The sequence below is a fragment of the Aotus nancymaae genome, unplaced genomic scaffold (genome assembly GCF_030222135.1).
Source record: "Aotus nancymaae isolate 86718 unplaced genomic scaffold, 86718_ANA_hifiasm-v0.15.2.pri h1tg000072l, whole genome shotgun sequence".
Lineage (NCBI taxonomy): Eukaryota > Metazoa > Chordata > Mammalia > Primates > Aotidae > Aotus > Aotus nancymaae.
In genome coordinates this window covers 7,914,062-7,927,380 of record NW_026988487.1, presented here as the reverse complement: position 1 = coordinate 7,927,380, position 13,319 = coordinate 7,914,062, and the positions used below count along the sequence as shown (strand labels likewise).

Below are 13,319 nucleotides of genomic sequence, written 5' to 3'. Positions count from 1 at the left end.
ACATCATTGTCTTTCCTAGTTGACATAGATAAAAGAGAAATTGAGAGGAAAGTAGGGAAATGACTACAAATTCTTCAGAAAAAGGGCATCCCTCAATGCCAACAAATTATTATTACATAGACACTAAAATAGCAAAAATGCTTTTCTGGCTCAATCCTAGACTTAAAAAAGATAAATGAAACAATCAGGAGGTATGCTATTTAATCCCTAAACTTAGAAATTTTCCATCCCATGAGTTATACAACAGACTTACCTTAATGAAATTCAAGATTCTATTCTGAATGTCTAATGGCAAGTTGTATCTGGGATTCAGCAGCTTAACTAAATTCTCTTTAACAAATTCCTTCTTCACAATCAGAGACTGGAAACTTGGACCACAGTTCTGCACGCACATGTCAATAAGCTAAATTAGAGAAAAATTAAACATTATATTTATCCGGCAAAACCACCTCCTAAAAATGTTAAGGGAAAAACTGCTAAATGATTTCCACCAGCATCCTAATTAACAAACATAATTTAGTATCTACTAAAATATATGGAAAAATGTTAGGTTCTGGGGATACGTGGAAGTATGAGCATAATGTAACAGTCTAGAGGACAGACTTTTTAAGGAGTCCCAGCACATCCAGAAGGGCGTTAACAACAATACAGAATACTAAATGCTAAATGCTGAAGAGAAGTGCAGGCCAAACATGAGCTGTGCATGGGATAGTATCTGTCCCAGTTTACCCAGGGTAGCACAGGTATATTCCCAATGTCCTGTTTATTAATGATGATACACCCTTTCACTTTCAAAAATGCCCTGGTTTGGATGATAAATTAGACAGTCACCCTAGCCATAGACCCTTATAGAAAAGAGTAATTATTTAGGGCCAGGTGTTCTTACAAGACTTTTGGAAAAGGCTGATTGGAAGCTGGGCTTTGCAAATGGCTAAGAACAGTAAAAATGAGTATAGAACTATAGTCTAGACAGAGTAATGGTATGAAAAATATATAAATGTGGGAAAGTGTGTAGGTTACGAAGAGGGAGATAAGCACTCTGGTCTGTCTCTAGTAGAGGTATCTTGATATAGGTAAATTGGGGACATTGGCAAGATAGCGTGGATGAAGTCCACCCAGTCTGTAGAGAAGTTTGTGCGGCAGTGCAAAGAGTGTGGACATTATGTTGAAGGCATAAGAAGTTATGGAGGGTCTCTATTAGTTTGTCACCATCACATCTTTAACCTGAACTTGAGGAAAAGCTTAATGTGTGTAAAGTAATATTCTGAATAGGTTGTCAGGCAGCACTCTGCAAAGGCAAGTGGAGGGAGAAGAAACCTGAAATAATAAAAAGATCCAGTAGCAACCCACTAGTACAGGCATAATACAGAAAAGGCCTAAACTAAGATGATGTGGGTACAAGAAAAGAAGTCAGGACAGAATTATGAAGAAAGAACTTTGAATGACAGTGCTTGTCAAAAATGGAAGATGACTGAAAGTTAAGTGATTGTCATTCTATGAGATTGAGGACCCCTGTGATGGAAATTTGGAAGAGGGGGTGGTATGACTGATCTAGGGGTGAAAATGACGGGCTGAAATTTAGATATTTTGAGTTTAAAAGATAAGGGACATTTAAGTGGATGTTTGTTAAGCAGTGAGCTGGACACACCCAGTTACAGTTCAAGAGAGTGGAAAGTCATCAAGGCTGCCTACAATGAACAGAGAGGAGGAATGGCTGGAACATGGTGGTTCACGTACTATACGGACCAAAGCAAATCCAAGGAAGGCAATCAAAGAGTAACTGACAGAAAATGAAGCACAAAATCAGGAGTACTTAAGGCACTCCTTTGGTAAAGTCAAAAGAAAAGTTTCCTGGAGGATGGGGTGCTACACAGTTAAGGATATGGACTGAGGAACATCAGCTCCCTTGAAAAACACATTTTCAATAAAGCAACATGAACAGAAACGACTAAGAAAGAATGAGCTGATACTGAAGAACTGCATGCAGAAAGTAGATTTCTAAAAGTAATCTAGAAGCAAAATTAAATCGCTAGTTTCCATGCTACCACCTCAAATTAGAAAGGTCGTAGAAACCATAACATGACCAGGATAATCATCTTTGCCGAATAGAAGCCCTGAAAATGGATTTCATGCCATGCTTTGCATTTTCAGTCTCTTTAATAGCAATACACAAAGGAGCAGCAGGTATAAAAGCTATAGTTTTAAGGCAATGTGACCAAGAAAGCAATCAGAAAATACAGAAGCTGAGCACAAGCAGCTGTATGACACACAGGGAAAACTTTGAAGGCAAAGGAAAATAAAAACAAACTCCAAAACATGTTAAGATGAATCTATACTAATACGGGTTGGTGAGACAGAGTTAGAAAGTTGAATAATATGCTATTTAGCTTGATGGATGATTGTAATGAGCTTTTAATGGCTGGAATGCTGAAAGGAAAAGTGCCTCTAGCTCAGTGGGAGTTTATAGAAATACTTCACCTAACTAGTTGTGCAGTCTTAGGCAAATACCTAGCCTCCAAGTCTCACTCTCCCTAGGTGTATTTCTTGCTAAATAATTTGCAAACCAATTTTTTTTTTTTTTTGAGACAGGGTTTCACTGTGTCACCTAGGTTAGAGTGCAGTGGTGCCATCTCAGCTTACTGCACTGGGGTCAGGTGATTCTCAAGCCACAGTCTCCTAAGTAGCCAGGATTACAGGTATGCACCACCATGCCCAGCTAATTTTTGTATTTTTAGTAGAGATGGGGTTTCGCCATGTTGGCCAAGCTGGTCTCGAACTCCTAGCCTCAAGTGATCTGCCCGCCCCAGCCTCCTAAAGTGCTGGGATTACAGGCATGAGCCACCGAGCCTGGCCCTCACAAATTTTTATCTTTGGTACAAGATTTTAAGATAATGGGTAACACTCCCAGGAGGTACATGCACAAAATCAAAGAATCACGATGAAATGCTGAAAATGTGAACATCTGGAGATCAGCAATCATGCCTTTTGTGTTTTCCCATTAGAATCAAGAATGTCAGGACTAATTACTTCTACATAATCTCCTCTATTATGTCACCAGGACCTCTTTCACCCTGCAACTCACTCAGATAAGTAATAAAACCTACTGTGGCAAATTGGAAAAATTAAATATGTTGTTTTCACATATTCTGAAATTGGATTTTGGTGCAAATGTATTCAGATAACCTATCTTTGGAAATAAGACAAATAAGAATCCATAATCTGTGGTGGGACTGAAAACCCAGGAGCCAAGGAACCAAGAGAGACTAAAGTGGGTGACGCCAGGCTTCACTGATCTCTTGGGCTTGGCTGGATAAATAATTTATCCTAAGCCTCAGTGTCCTTGTCTGCAAAATGGACATAATCTCTCCCTCTAGAGACTTGTTGTAAGGCCCAAATGAAACATAACAAAGAGCCTGCCACAAAGCAGGACCTCAATACATGGCAACTATTTAGATCACCTTCCATGGAGAATTTCCTAGTAGGAGTAAATGTGATGATTAACTGATGTAAGCGTTTTCAGAGAGGGCTGGAAGAAAAAGAGGTAGTTGACAGGTTTCTTACTGTAAATTTCGAAACCACCCGGGCAGAGTGATGACAACCAGGTTTCTGGGCCATGAATAGCGCCTACACCCAGGATAGAGTGCAGTGGCACAAGCTAGGCTCTCTGCAACCTCCGTCTTCCGGGTTCAAGCAATTTTCCTGCCTCAGCCTCTTGAGTAGCTGGGATTACAGGAGCCTGCTGCCATGCCCGGCTAATTTTTCTATTTTCAGTAGAGACAGGGTTTCATATGTTGCCCAGGCTGGTCTCAAATGCCCGACCTCAAGTGATCCACCCGCCTCAGCCTCCCAAAGTGCTAGGATTACAGGCGTAAGTCAATGCGCCCGGCCTGATATTTTGTTTCATTGGTAAATTTGCCAAAGGAGAATAAACCAAGCTTTTTCTTCATTATTATTTTCATCCACATTTTACACATCTTATAAAACCCCTGAAGTTCCCTGCTTAGGGAGCACTCCACAGAGGCCTATTAACTAATTGATTGTCAGGAACCTGTTCAACCACTTTCCATTTGACAATAATAGTAGCCTCCTGCTGAGATTTATCACAATTGACTCATTCAAAAACAGAATACTCTCTGGCTCAGAGTAATAAAGCCTGGAACAAAATTCTGCTGAAACACAAAACAAAAATGCTCTACTGACCGATGGTAGGAAATTATAGTACAGTCAGATTCCATCAAAGGCCTAATCAAGGCTAACACATCCATGGAGAACTCAACATGACAGATAACATAAAGAATATTTATAATTGAATTTGACAGGCTCTCATCACTTTACGTTAATAAAATAAAAATGTCATATATGAGGAATACTTTTTAGAGAGTTTACTGGTAAACTTATAATTGCTTTTGACAGACATAGGCAACTCCTTCTGTGACTAATTTCCCTCATAATTAAATTTGGCTTACGTGACTACTAAAGTCAGTCCTGAGGCTTTAAGCACACCTCTATAATGCAGTGAGTAGTCTGAGGTGAGGTGACTGGGCCATTAAATATACAACTTGGGGAAATCAGTATGAAGATATGAAGAGTCAAAGCCCCATTTAAAGAAAATCCTATCTAAAGGAAAAGCCAAGTGTTTTCCCCAACTTCAATGCACTGTGATCCCAAGGATGAAGGTGTTTTCAGACCTCTGACTTGTGACTCTTGCCTGTTCTTAGGCACAGGCTTTAGACTCCCTTGTTCTCACACACTGGACAGAAACCATGAGGTAAGGGAGCTAAAGATCTGAGGTGGAACAGATAATGGGAACAGGAAGCTAGTTGGTATCAGGCTTGAGAGATTACTACGTGATGAGAAGGAAGAGCAAGAGCGGAAGCCCAAAGAGAAACAAGACCAGAGGCACAACACTTTGGAATAACCCAACTTCCCCAAGGAGGGTCCCTGGTCCATTGTGATGGGAAGGAACCATGATGGAAGAAGATATGGAGGTAGGATTAAGAAACAAGCACAGAAACATCAAACAGGCTGGGCAAAATAGAGAAAGCGGCAAACTGTTATGAATGGTGAATACCTATAAAAAGCAAAATAGTAATACCCCATGCTGAAATAGAGAAGGGGGCATAAATTCATCTTCTACCCTTCTCTTCCTTACTAAATCTCCTTACCTTTGGGATCCTTGAGATATGCTAGATGAGGGCACATCTACCCATCTCTCTACTCTGGTTCTACAGTACCTTCCATCAACCCTTGAGTCTTCTGTTTAGGTGTGTGTATGGGGGTAGGGTCCATTAATCCAGTCAACACCTGCTATAGCCGGCCCTGCACTACACAAGAAGAAACTAAAGACACAAAGGAATCACAGTAGCCTGCTCTTTTAAGAGGCTTGATTCGTTCTAAGAAACAAAGTGGTATGAGGCAAGGGCATGGAATTTAGAATCTGAGGACTGGGATCAAATCTTGCCTATGCTATGTAATAGCCATTTTCATCTTGGAAAGAAATCAGTTTCTCTTAGTCTCAATTTCTTCCTCTGTGAAATGGAGTTAATAATATAACTACTTCACAGGGTTGTCGAGAGCATCAGTCAGGTGCCAGGCATTTCTATCAGTGACCCATTGTTCTGGGATTTCTACAGAAGTGCCGCACTCCTCTCTCCACAGTCTCCTCCATTCTGTGACCTTCAAGAGTTAAGGACAAGTGAGAGGTCAAAAAAAGGTGAAGGAGGAAAATGCCTCTAAAACTATATTCAGATCCCAACGTGAAGGGTTTCTTTAATGATAAAATCATGAAGATGAAGACTGTTCATTGTATTTCTGCTCATTCAGTGAGCCTATGAAAGATGTGCATTTTCTTCTACATGTAACTAGAAACCAGGAGCTATGCTCACATATGCCTCAAAGTCCTTTTGATAAAGACTCTAATGCACCTAAGGCAGTGTGATGCTGGCTGATTAGTGCGTGACCATGCACAATCTTGGGCTGGGCTGAGATAAACAAAGGCGTGCAGAAGAAATCAGAAAGCCACACAGCTCACTCTCAGGCAGCAGGCAGGGCTTGCAACACATACTAAAGTAAAAAGGACAACTCACCAGCGTGACTGAAGAGGTCATATGGCCAAGGATGGTGGGAAAATGGGAACACATCAAATAAGAGTCCACACTTAAATCACAGACAATACAACACACAGGAGAATTGCTTAAACCAACATAGAACATTCTCCAAATCATGCCATGCAGCAGAACTTGGTTGGAATTTAATGAGTCGAGAGCATCTCAGGATTCCACAAAGCTGTTCAAGTGAGGTAGAAGGCTAACAGGGAGGTATTTTTCAATATTTCGATTCTCATCATCTTCACTTATGGTTAATTAATACATGCACAAACTTTTTTTTTTGAGAGGGAGTCTTGCTCTGTTGCTCAGGCTGGAGTGCAGTGTGCAACCTCGGCATCCCAGGTTCAAGCAAGTCTCCTGTCTCAGTCTCCTGAGTAGCTGGGACTATAGGCATACCACCACACCCAGCTAATTTTTGTATTTTTAATAGAGATGGCCAGTGGTCAGGCTGGTCTTGAACTCCTGACCTCAGGCGATCCACCTGCCTCAGCCTCCCAAAGTGCTAGGATTACAAGTGTGAGCCACCGTGCCCAGCCATAAACTTTTTTTTTTAAGATTTGAGGTTTCTCTTTGTCACTCAGGCTGACTTGCAGTGGCATGATCATAGCTCACTGCCATCTTGAATTCCTGGGCTCAAGTGATTGTCCTGCCTCAGACTCCTAAGTGGCTGGCAATACAGATGCAGGCCACCATACCTGACTAATTTTTGAATATTTTGTAGAGATGGGGTCTCACCATCTTACCCAGGCTGTTCTCAAACTCCTGGGCTCAAGCAAGCCTCCACCTCCCAAAGTGCTGGGATTATAGGCGTTAGCCACCACACCCAGCCAATACACAAACTTCTTGATCAGTTCACCATGCATAATACATGTTAACCACAAATTTCCTATCTCCTGACCAAGAAAAATTTATTTTTCAGGAACCAGCTGTTTTCATGAAATTAAATGCTATTACAAACAACTAAACTTTCTTTGTTCTACAATTCTCATAAATTAAAAGTTTTAACTCATACTGTACACAACTCTTAGCTAACCTATTAGTTTTCTCAGAATACTTGCTTTTCTTATTTTTTACCCAGGATTAAAAATGTAACTACTGCTTGAGAAATCCAAGAGTTTTAATTATAAAATTAAAGTACTTACTGACAAGGTAAGTTGAATTTCTTTATGATTGTAGTTTTTGGAAATCCTTTTCTTCAAAGCTTTCACTGCATCTTTTGGCCTATGGCAACAAATAGACTGAAATCACCAATTTAGGCATTGCTGAAAACAAGAAGTCTCTCTAAAAAGCAACATGCATTTGGAGAGAGGAATGGCTAAGGAGCAGAAAACCAATGCCTTGGTTCTACTGTGGGACCCTAATCCAATGACTTAACTTCTTGAAACTAAATTTCTTCATGCATACAGGCAGACAATACCACCAACCCCTTTATGAAAATTAAATAAAATATTTTTGTACAAGACTATTACCTATAAAGTACTACCCATGAAATGTGCTCATTCCTGTATCCCTCTATCAATGCACAGAACCAATTTATAGGAAATGCAACTTCTAAAACAATGAAAGCTACCATTTTCATTAAAATGATTAGTATTTCCTGAGCACCTCATAGACAAGGGGATGTAAGAGGAATTACAACAAACTAGGTCAGCTACCAATAATTACCACAATTTTATGTTGTAAAGAAAGAACTGTTAGAAGGGTCCAAATGTTCTTTAAGATTCTCTTTTTGTATCATCAATGAATTAGTAAACATGGTAAATTGGATTATAGGGAAAAAACCGTAAACACTTAAAAATGCTAACCAAAGCACTTTTCATTTATTTATGATCAATAATTAAGTTTGATGTTTTCTTTATCAACATAAGCTAGACTAAATCTCTTTTACTGTCAGTTATCATTTTAATATGCACTAGAATATTACCAGAATTGTATTCCTTATAATACCTTGTAATTGACTAAATGCAAACCAGTTTGCTCTTCTTATGACTTTTTTCTTATAACTTCAATTCTCTAAAGTTTAAGAAGTAGAACAAAAGATAGCACATGCTATAAGAATACAGTTTAAACATGGGTGAGTTGACATTTAGAAGGGAAAAAAAACTGTCCTGTGACAGGGAGGAAAAAAGACTGCAAGATTGTTTCCTGGTTACTAAAGACAACTGCCCAAAAATAGTTTACCACCAGGAGTCAACCAGCTTCTTGATAATACTTGACAGTTTCATCAAAAACTGACAATGGAAGCTTGAGCTATTCCTAAAGAAGGAAACAGTCTCTTTTTTTCAAACTTTTAAACAGAAGGAATTTGAGTTTCACACTGACAAAATTTGAAACTATTAAAGAAACTGTCAAGAGGAGAAAAATTATAGTGGATTTATGGATACTCCCTCCACATGTTGAAGCAAGCAGCTGCCCCAATATTTCAACCTGACAAGTCTTCAAAAGGTAGAGGGCACCTAATGGATGATGAAAACACTCTTGCAACAAGAAAACTGAAACATTTGCAAGAGAAAACGTGCTGTAGTTCTGTTGCTTTTTATCAGAGGCAAATACATGGAAAATAGGCTGTACTCACCCATCCTGCGTGGTGTTAATTATGTCACAGATGTTCATGAATTGGCCCCAATCTTCAGTCTGAACTCCAGCAAATGTAGCCTTTTCTGCCAAGAAAAAGCTGTTGAGTCTGAGCTACAACAGAATAAAAAATGTCTGGTATTCTTGAAATAATCTGCCTAGGCTGCACTAGCAAGTGCCATTAAGTTTATATTGCCAAAGGGCAACATGATTTTTTCTGGAACAGCTCTCAGAAATTCAGGAATCAATCAGAACCCAAGTTCAGAGCGCTGCTGCAGCAACAATAACGAGTGACCTATTAATAAAGACTGCAAGCATAACACCTGGCCACAGGCCCAGAACAGGCCAGCTAAATCTCTGACTGCCTGGCTTTCAGAGAAGGGAACTGGGCTTAGTGAGCAGCTACCTACAAGGTGAACTGCAAAGTGCTAAGTATTTTATCATATGCAATCTCATTTAACCTACTGTTAGAGATGATGAGATAGAAGTTCAGAGAGGTTAGGAAGTTACCAAAGTTATACAGACAGTATAAAGTAGAACTGGCGTTCAAATCTAGATTGTTTGATCCCACTGTTTGTTTTTTTAAAAAATAATTTATTCTCTGGGGACAGGAGGAAAGAACTTTTAAAGGAGAGAAGTAATCCACTGGTCTTAGGAGCCAAAACATTGGCACAACTCCAAATAAAAGTAATACATTATTCTCCTATCATCTTAATCTCACGATTTCTTCTAATTTTACCAGTTATTATAACTTCAACCAATACTTGCAAAGACACTGCTTAACTATGTAAAAACCTCCATTACATACACTTTTACTATCAGTCTTAATTATTTCAAACTGGCACTGAATAACTATCTGGACTAATAATAATAAGCATCTAAACTAACCACAGCTGGACCAGGCTGACCAGAATGCTTCTGCACTTGGAATCCTATCATTAGATAATATGGCATCTTTCCTTCTCCAGACAGCCCCTTTAAGAATACAAGATGTTACTGGAAAGGGTAATGGAACACTCACTGTGAATGTGCTACCATCTTCCTAAGAGAAAGGACAAGATCCCTAAGCATGAAAACACAGGGTTCTAGGGGAAATGGAGAAAAAACAAAAAGGCTAGAGAAGGGGAAGAAAGAATAAGGACTTGTCTGGGGGAACCCCAAAGCTTAGCTTGCTTTCAATCAAGGAAAAGAACCACTTGAATTTGGCTCCAAATAAACAAAGCTGACCAATCTTGTGCTGTTAAGTATCTGTTGTTCAGTCTGCCAGATGTTTCCTCTCCATTCCTCGCTCTTCCTCCCAATCTTCTTATCTTTCTAGAAAACTCCCATTCACCCTTCAAAGCCACAAAAAAATTTATTTCCCCCTTTTTGTAAGTTTTGTGTGTTCTGCATTTTCTTGCATTGCAAAGGTGCAGCACAAAACAGTGCCCATACTCCCTACAAGAAAGTGAGTTCCCTCAGGTTTGAGACCACCTCTTACATTGGCCTCACCAGTGCGTGATCTAGGTCCAGGCGCGTAGCTGACAGTTAATCCATGTTTACGGAATTAAAAAATTAAGTAGATGAACTGCTGAAATTTCTTCGGCCTGTGATAGGTCTGAACCCATTTCTGCTCAGGGTTCATTCTAATATCCAACGAAGTACAGCCATTAAGGGAAAGCATCTCCTCAATGGTAGCTATTCTGACCATCTTATAAAGATGTGTAAACTGGCCAAGTGCGGTGGCTCATGCCTGGAATCCCAGCACTTTGGGAGGCCTAAGTGGGCGGATCACAAGGTCAGGAGTTCGAGACCAGCTAGGCCAACATAGTGAAACCTGTCTCTACTAAAAATACAAAAATTAGCCGGGCATGGTGGCAGGCGCCTGTAATACCAGCTACTCCGGAGGCTGAGGTGAGAGAATTGCATGAACCTGGGAAGCAGAGGTTGCAGTGAGTCAAGATCGGGCCACTGCACTTTAGCCCGGGCAGTGCGAGACTACCTCTCAAAAAAAAAAATGTGTAAACTAAGGTTATGTTTAAGTGGTGTGCTCAGTGTCACAGCAGTTAGTTGGGCTGTGACCTAAATTTTCCAAATCTGGGCCTCTATACTACAACTACTAGGTTCTCACGATTTCATCACCCCACTAAGTTTCTTACATCATCACACTTTGCCTGGCATTAATATGCAATCGTGCCTCACCCAATTCCCAAGGAAGGAATCAGGGAAAAGAGGGAGCAGTGAGCTGGTGCTGGTAAGAGCCCAATCATTGGCTTCTACATACATCATGCACGGTACATCCAGAGGAGAGAGAAATCATTTAGGTGGATGCCAGTGTAGTCCCTAGTGGCCTGCTAGACACCTCCGTGGCCCTTGATGGCTCCTCTGTTCCCCTCCTCTTCAATCCAATGCCAAGTATCATTGTCTCTGTTTGCCCAGAAAAGCGATCCAGGTTGTATAAACTTGGCGCTAGAGAAAACTGGTTTGGGGAGACCTGCTCCTCACAGTAAGGTCACATCACTTAGTCTCCTAGAGCCTCCTCTTCTGATCTGTAAAACGGGCATAACAATACCGTGCCCTGGAGTGTGCCTTTAGGAAAAACTTTCCCCAGGCCGAGAAGTTTCTGGTGTCTCCTTGTGGAGGCCCAAACACTCCATGCCTGACTCCCGCGGTTCACCTGTTTGGTTCCGCTCCCCAAGAGGCATCGAAAGGAAGGTATATTTTTGAGGACTGAGGTGCTAGAGTGAGTTGGCCAAGAAGGAAACGACGAAAGGGGGCCAGGCTGGAATGCGGGTGCCCTGGGAAAGTTGCGGGGGGAGGGGAGGAATTTTCTCCCAAGTTGGACTAACTCAGTCCTCTGCAGGCTGAGAATGGATCAAGCAGGAAAGGATCCCACGGTCCCCTGCCTGCCTGGGCGTCTCTCCCCGCGCCTCCTTACCTATGAGGTGGCCCACGGAGGTCGCGTAGGGATCCCGGTGACTCTTGCCAAACGCCATGGTATCGCCAGGGGGCCGGGTCCAGGAAATCCGCCTCCACAGCTCTCAGGCTCCCGACTCCACCCGCTGGGTACCCTTGGCTCCTCCTCTTCTCGAGAGCGCTTCCCGGGCTCTGGCTGAGGCCGTGCGTCCTGCGCCGCCGCTGCGGGGCGCGGGCACTGAGCGTGAGGCGCCGAGCGTGAGGCGCGGGGCGCCGAGCGAGGGGCAGGGACGCGAGGGCGGGGCTTCGGGACGCCCTGAGCACCTGTAGCGCGCCCTGAGAGAGCCGCGAGGAGGCGGCGCTGCCAGCTGCAGGTGGTACAGGCGGGCAGCAGCGGGCGTGCGGAGCCTGCGAGTGTGACGCGGCCGCCTTCTCGGATCCCAGGTGGGCTTTTTGCCACGCAAAAGTGGAGCCAGGCAGCCCGGGATCTCCAGCCTGGGAGTTAGAGACCCAGGCTCTGATCCCGCCGCTTGCTGGGCAGAGTGCCACTCCTCTGTGCGCCTCTTTGGCTCCCCTTTGTAAACCAAAGATAATAGAAGGTTAATAACACAAATCTCAGAATTGTGAGAATTAAACTGATTCTTGAACTTAAACCAATTAGGTTGGTGTCTGGTACCCACAAAATAAATAGTTAGCCATTGACTAAATTTTCTAGAAATATTTACCCTCGACCTGCTCCGCCCTAGAGATCCGGGCAGGGAGGTGTGCGCCCTGCCCTTTAAAGCTGTAGGTGTTGTCTAGGAGGAATGATAGGCTTCGAATTTAGAGCTTCTCAGGAGCAGGCCCTCTTTGTCTTTCTCCTGTTTCCTCCAGGGACCACAGGGCGCCGCCAGGCAAGCTCTTGGTTTCTAACCCCACCTCCAGCCTGATTCTAAAAATGGGAGAGGGGCTTTCCTTTTCCTCTGGCAAGTAGTATGCTTCGCTTTAGACCTGCTTTGGAATGTAGGTACCAGTTTGAGAAGCCCAACACCTTTCCGGCTGCCTTTTCAGAACCAGAATTTATTTCCTATTCCTTTGCATTCAGTTAATATCAGATTAGCGATGTTAGCAACCTCCAGCCAGCAGAAGCCTGCCAGAGAGTGAGGTATTCCCAGGCGATGTCAGATAGCCATAGATGAGCTCCTTGTGCTTGTAGATTCTGTTTCCTGTAGTCTAACTGGCACCCATTTCAAGTCTGTTTTTAGCCCTGGAGATGGTGACTATGGAGACGAAGGGGACCTGGTTTGACTTACATCCGTGGTCTTGTGAATTTTAAGATAGAGGTCAAAACCAATTGCCATGCACTCCAAGGCGCTAACATTTAATTATTTATCTCTAACTCAATTATTTAATAATTTTTCTTGACTGACTGAAGTGAGCCAAAACCTGAGATTCTTGTTGTGATGATATTTCTCATAATCGGATTTGTGCCACCTGTAACTAATATTCTCCACTTGCCTATTCAGGGCAAGAAGCTATTTCAAATAGTGCTGTTTATCAACTTCCTTAGTCATCACTACAGCCTCTGCTGACACATCTCTTTTGTGACATCACCACTCTAATCTGTATTCCATGCTACAGCCTCTAGCAAAATATTTTGTCTTTTCTGCAACCTACAGTCAACCTACGATCTCTGAAAAAGAAAGCCAATTTTAGCTTAGGCCAATGTTGGTGTCAGTTCTCATTCCACCAGACAATGAGAAC

At 42.2% G+C, this 13,319-nt stretch overlaps 1 protein-coding gene across 3 annotated transcripts in view; it reads right to left on the bottom strand.

Annotated features, from left to right (window-relative positions):
• TOM1L1 (target of myb1 like 1 membrane trafficking protein) overlaps positions 1-11,740 on the bottom strand; it is a 58,414-nt gene extending 46,674 nt beyond the window's left edge. For 2 of the 3 annotated variants that reach the window (XM_012463588.2, XM_021666790.2), the window contains exons 1-4: positions 11,599-11,740; positions 8,683-8,767; positions 7,250-7,328; positions 254-403 (exon numbers count right to left, since the gene is read on the bottom strand). In XM_012463588.2, coding sequence (XP_012319011.1) covers positions 254-403; positions 7,250-7,328; positions 8,683-8,767; positions 11,599-11,656 — 372 coding nt within the window. In that variant the 5' untranslated portion in view covers positions 11,657-11,740. The remainder of the gene's footprint in view (positions 1-253; positions 404-7,249; positions 7,329-8,682; positions 8,768-11,598) is intronic. The other variant, XM_012463592.2, reaches the window with a different exon arrangement.
• Between the last annotated feature and the right edge of the window lie 1,579 nt (positions 11,741-13,319).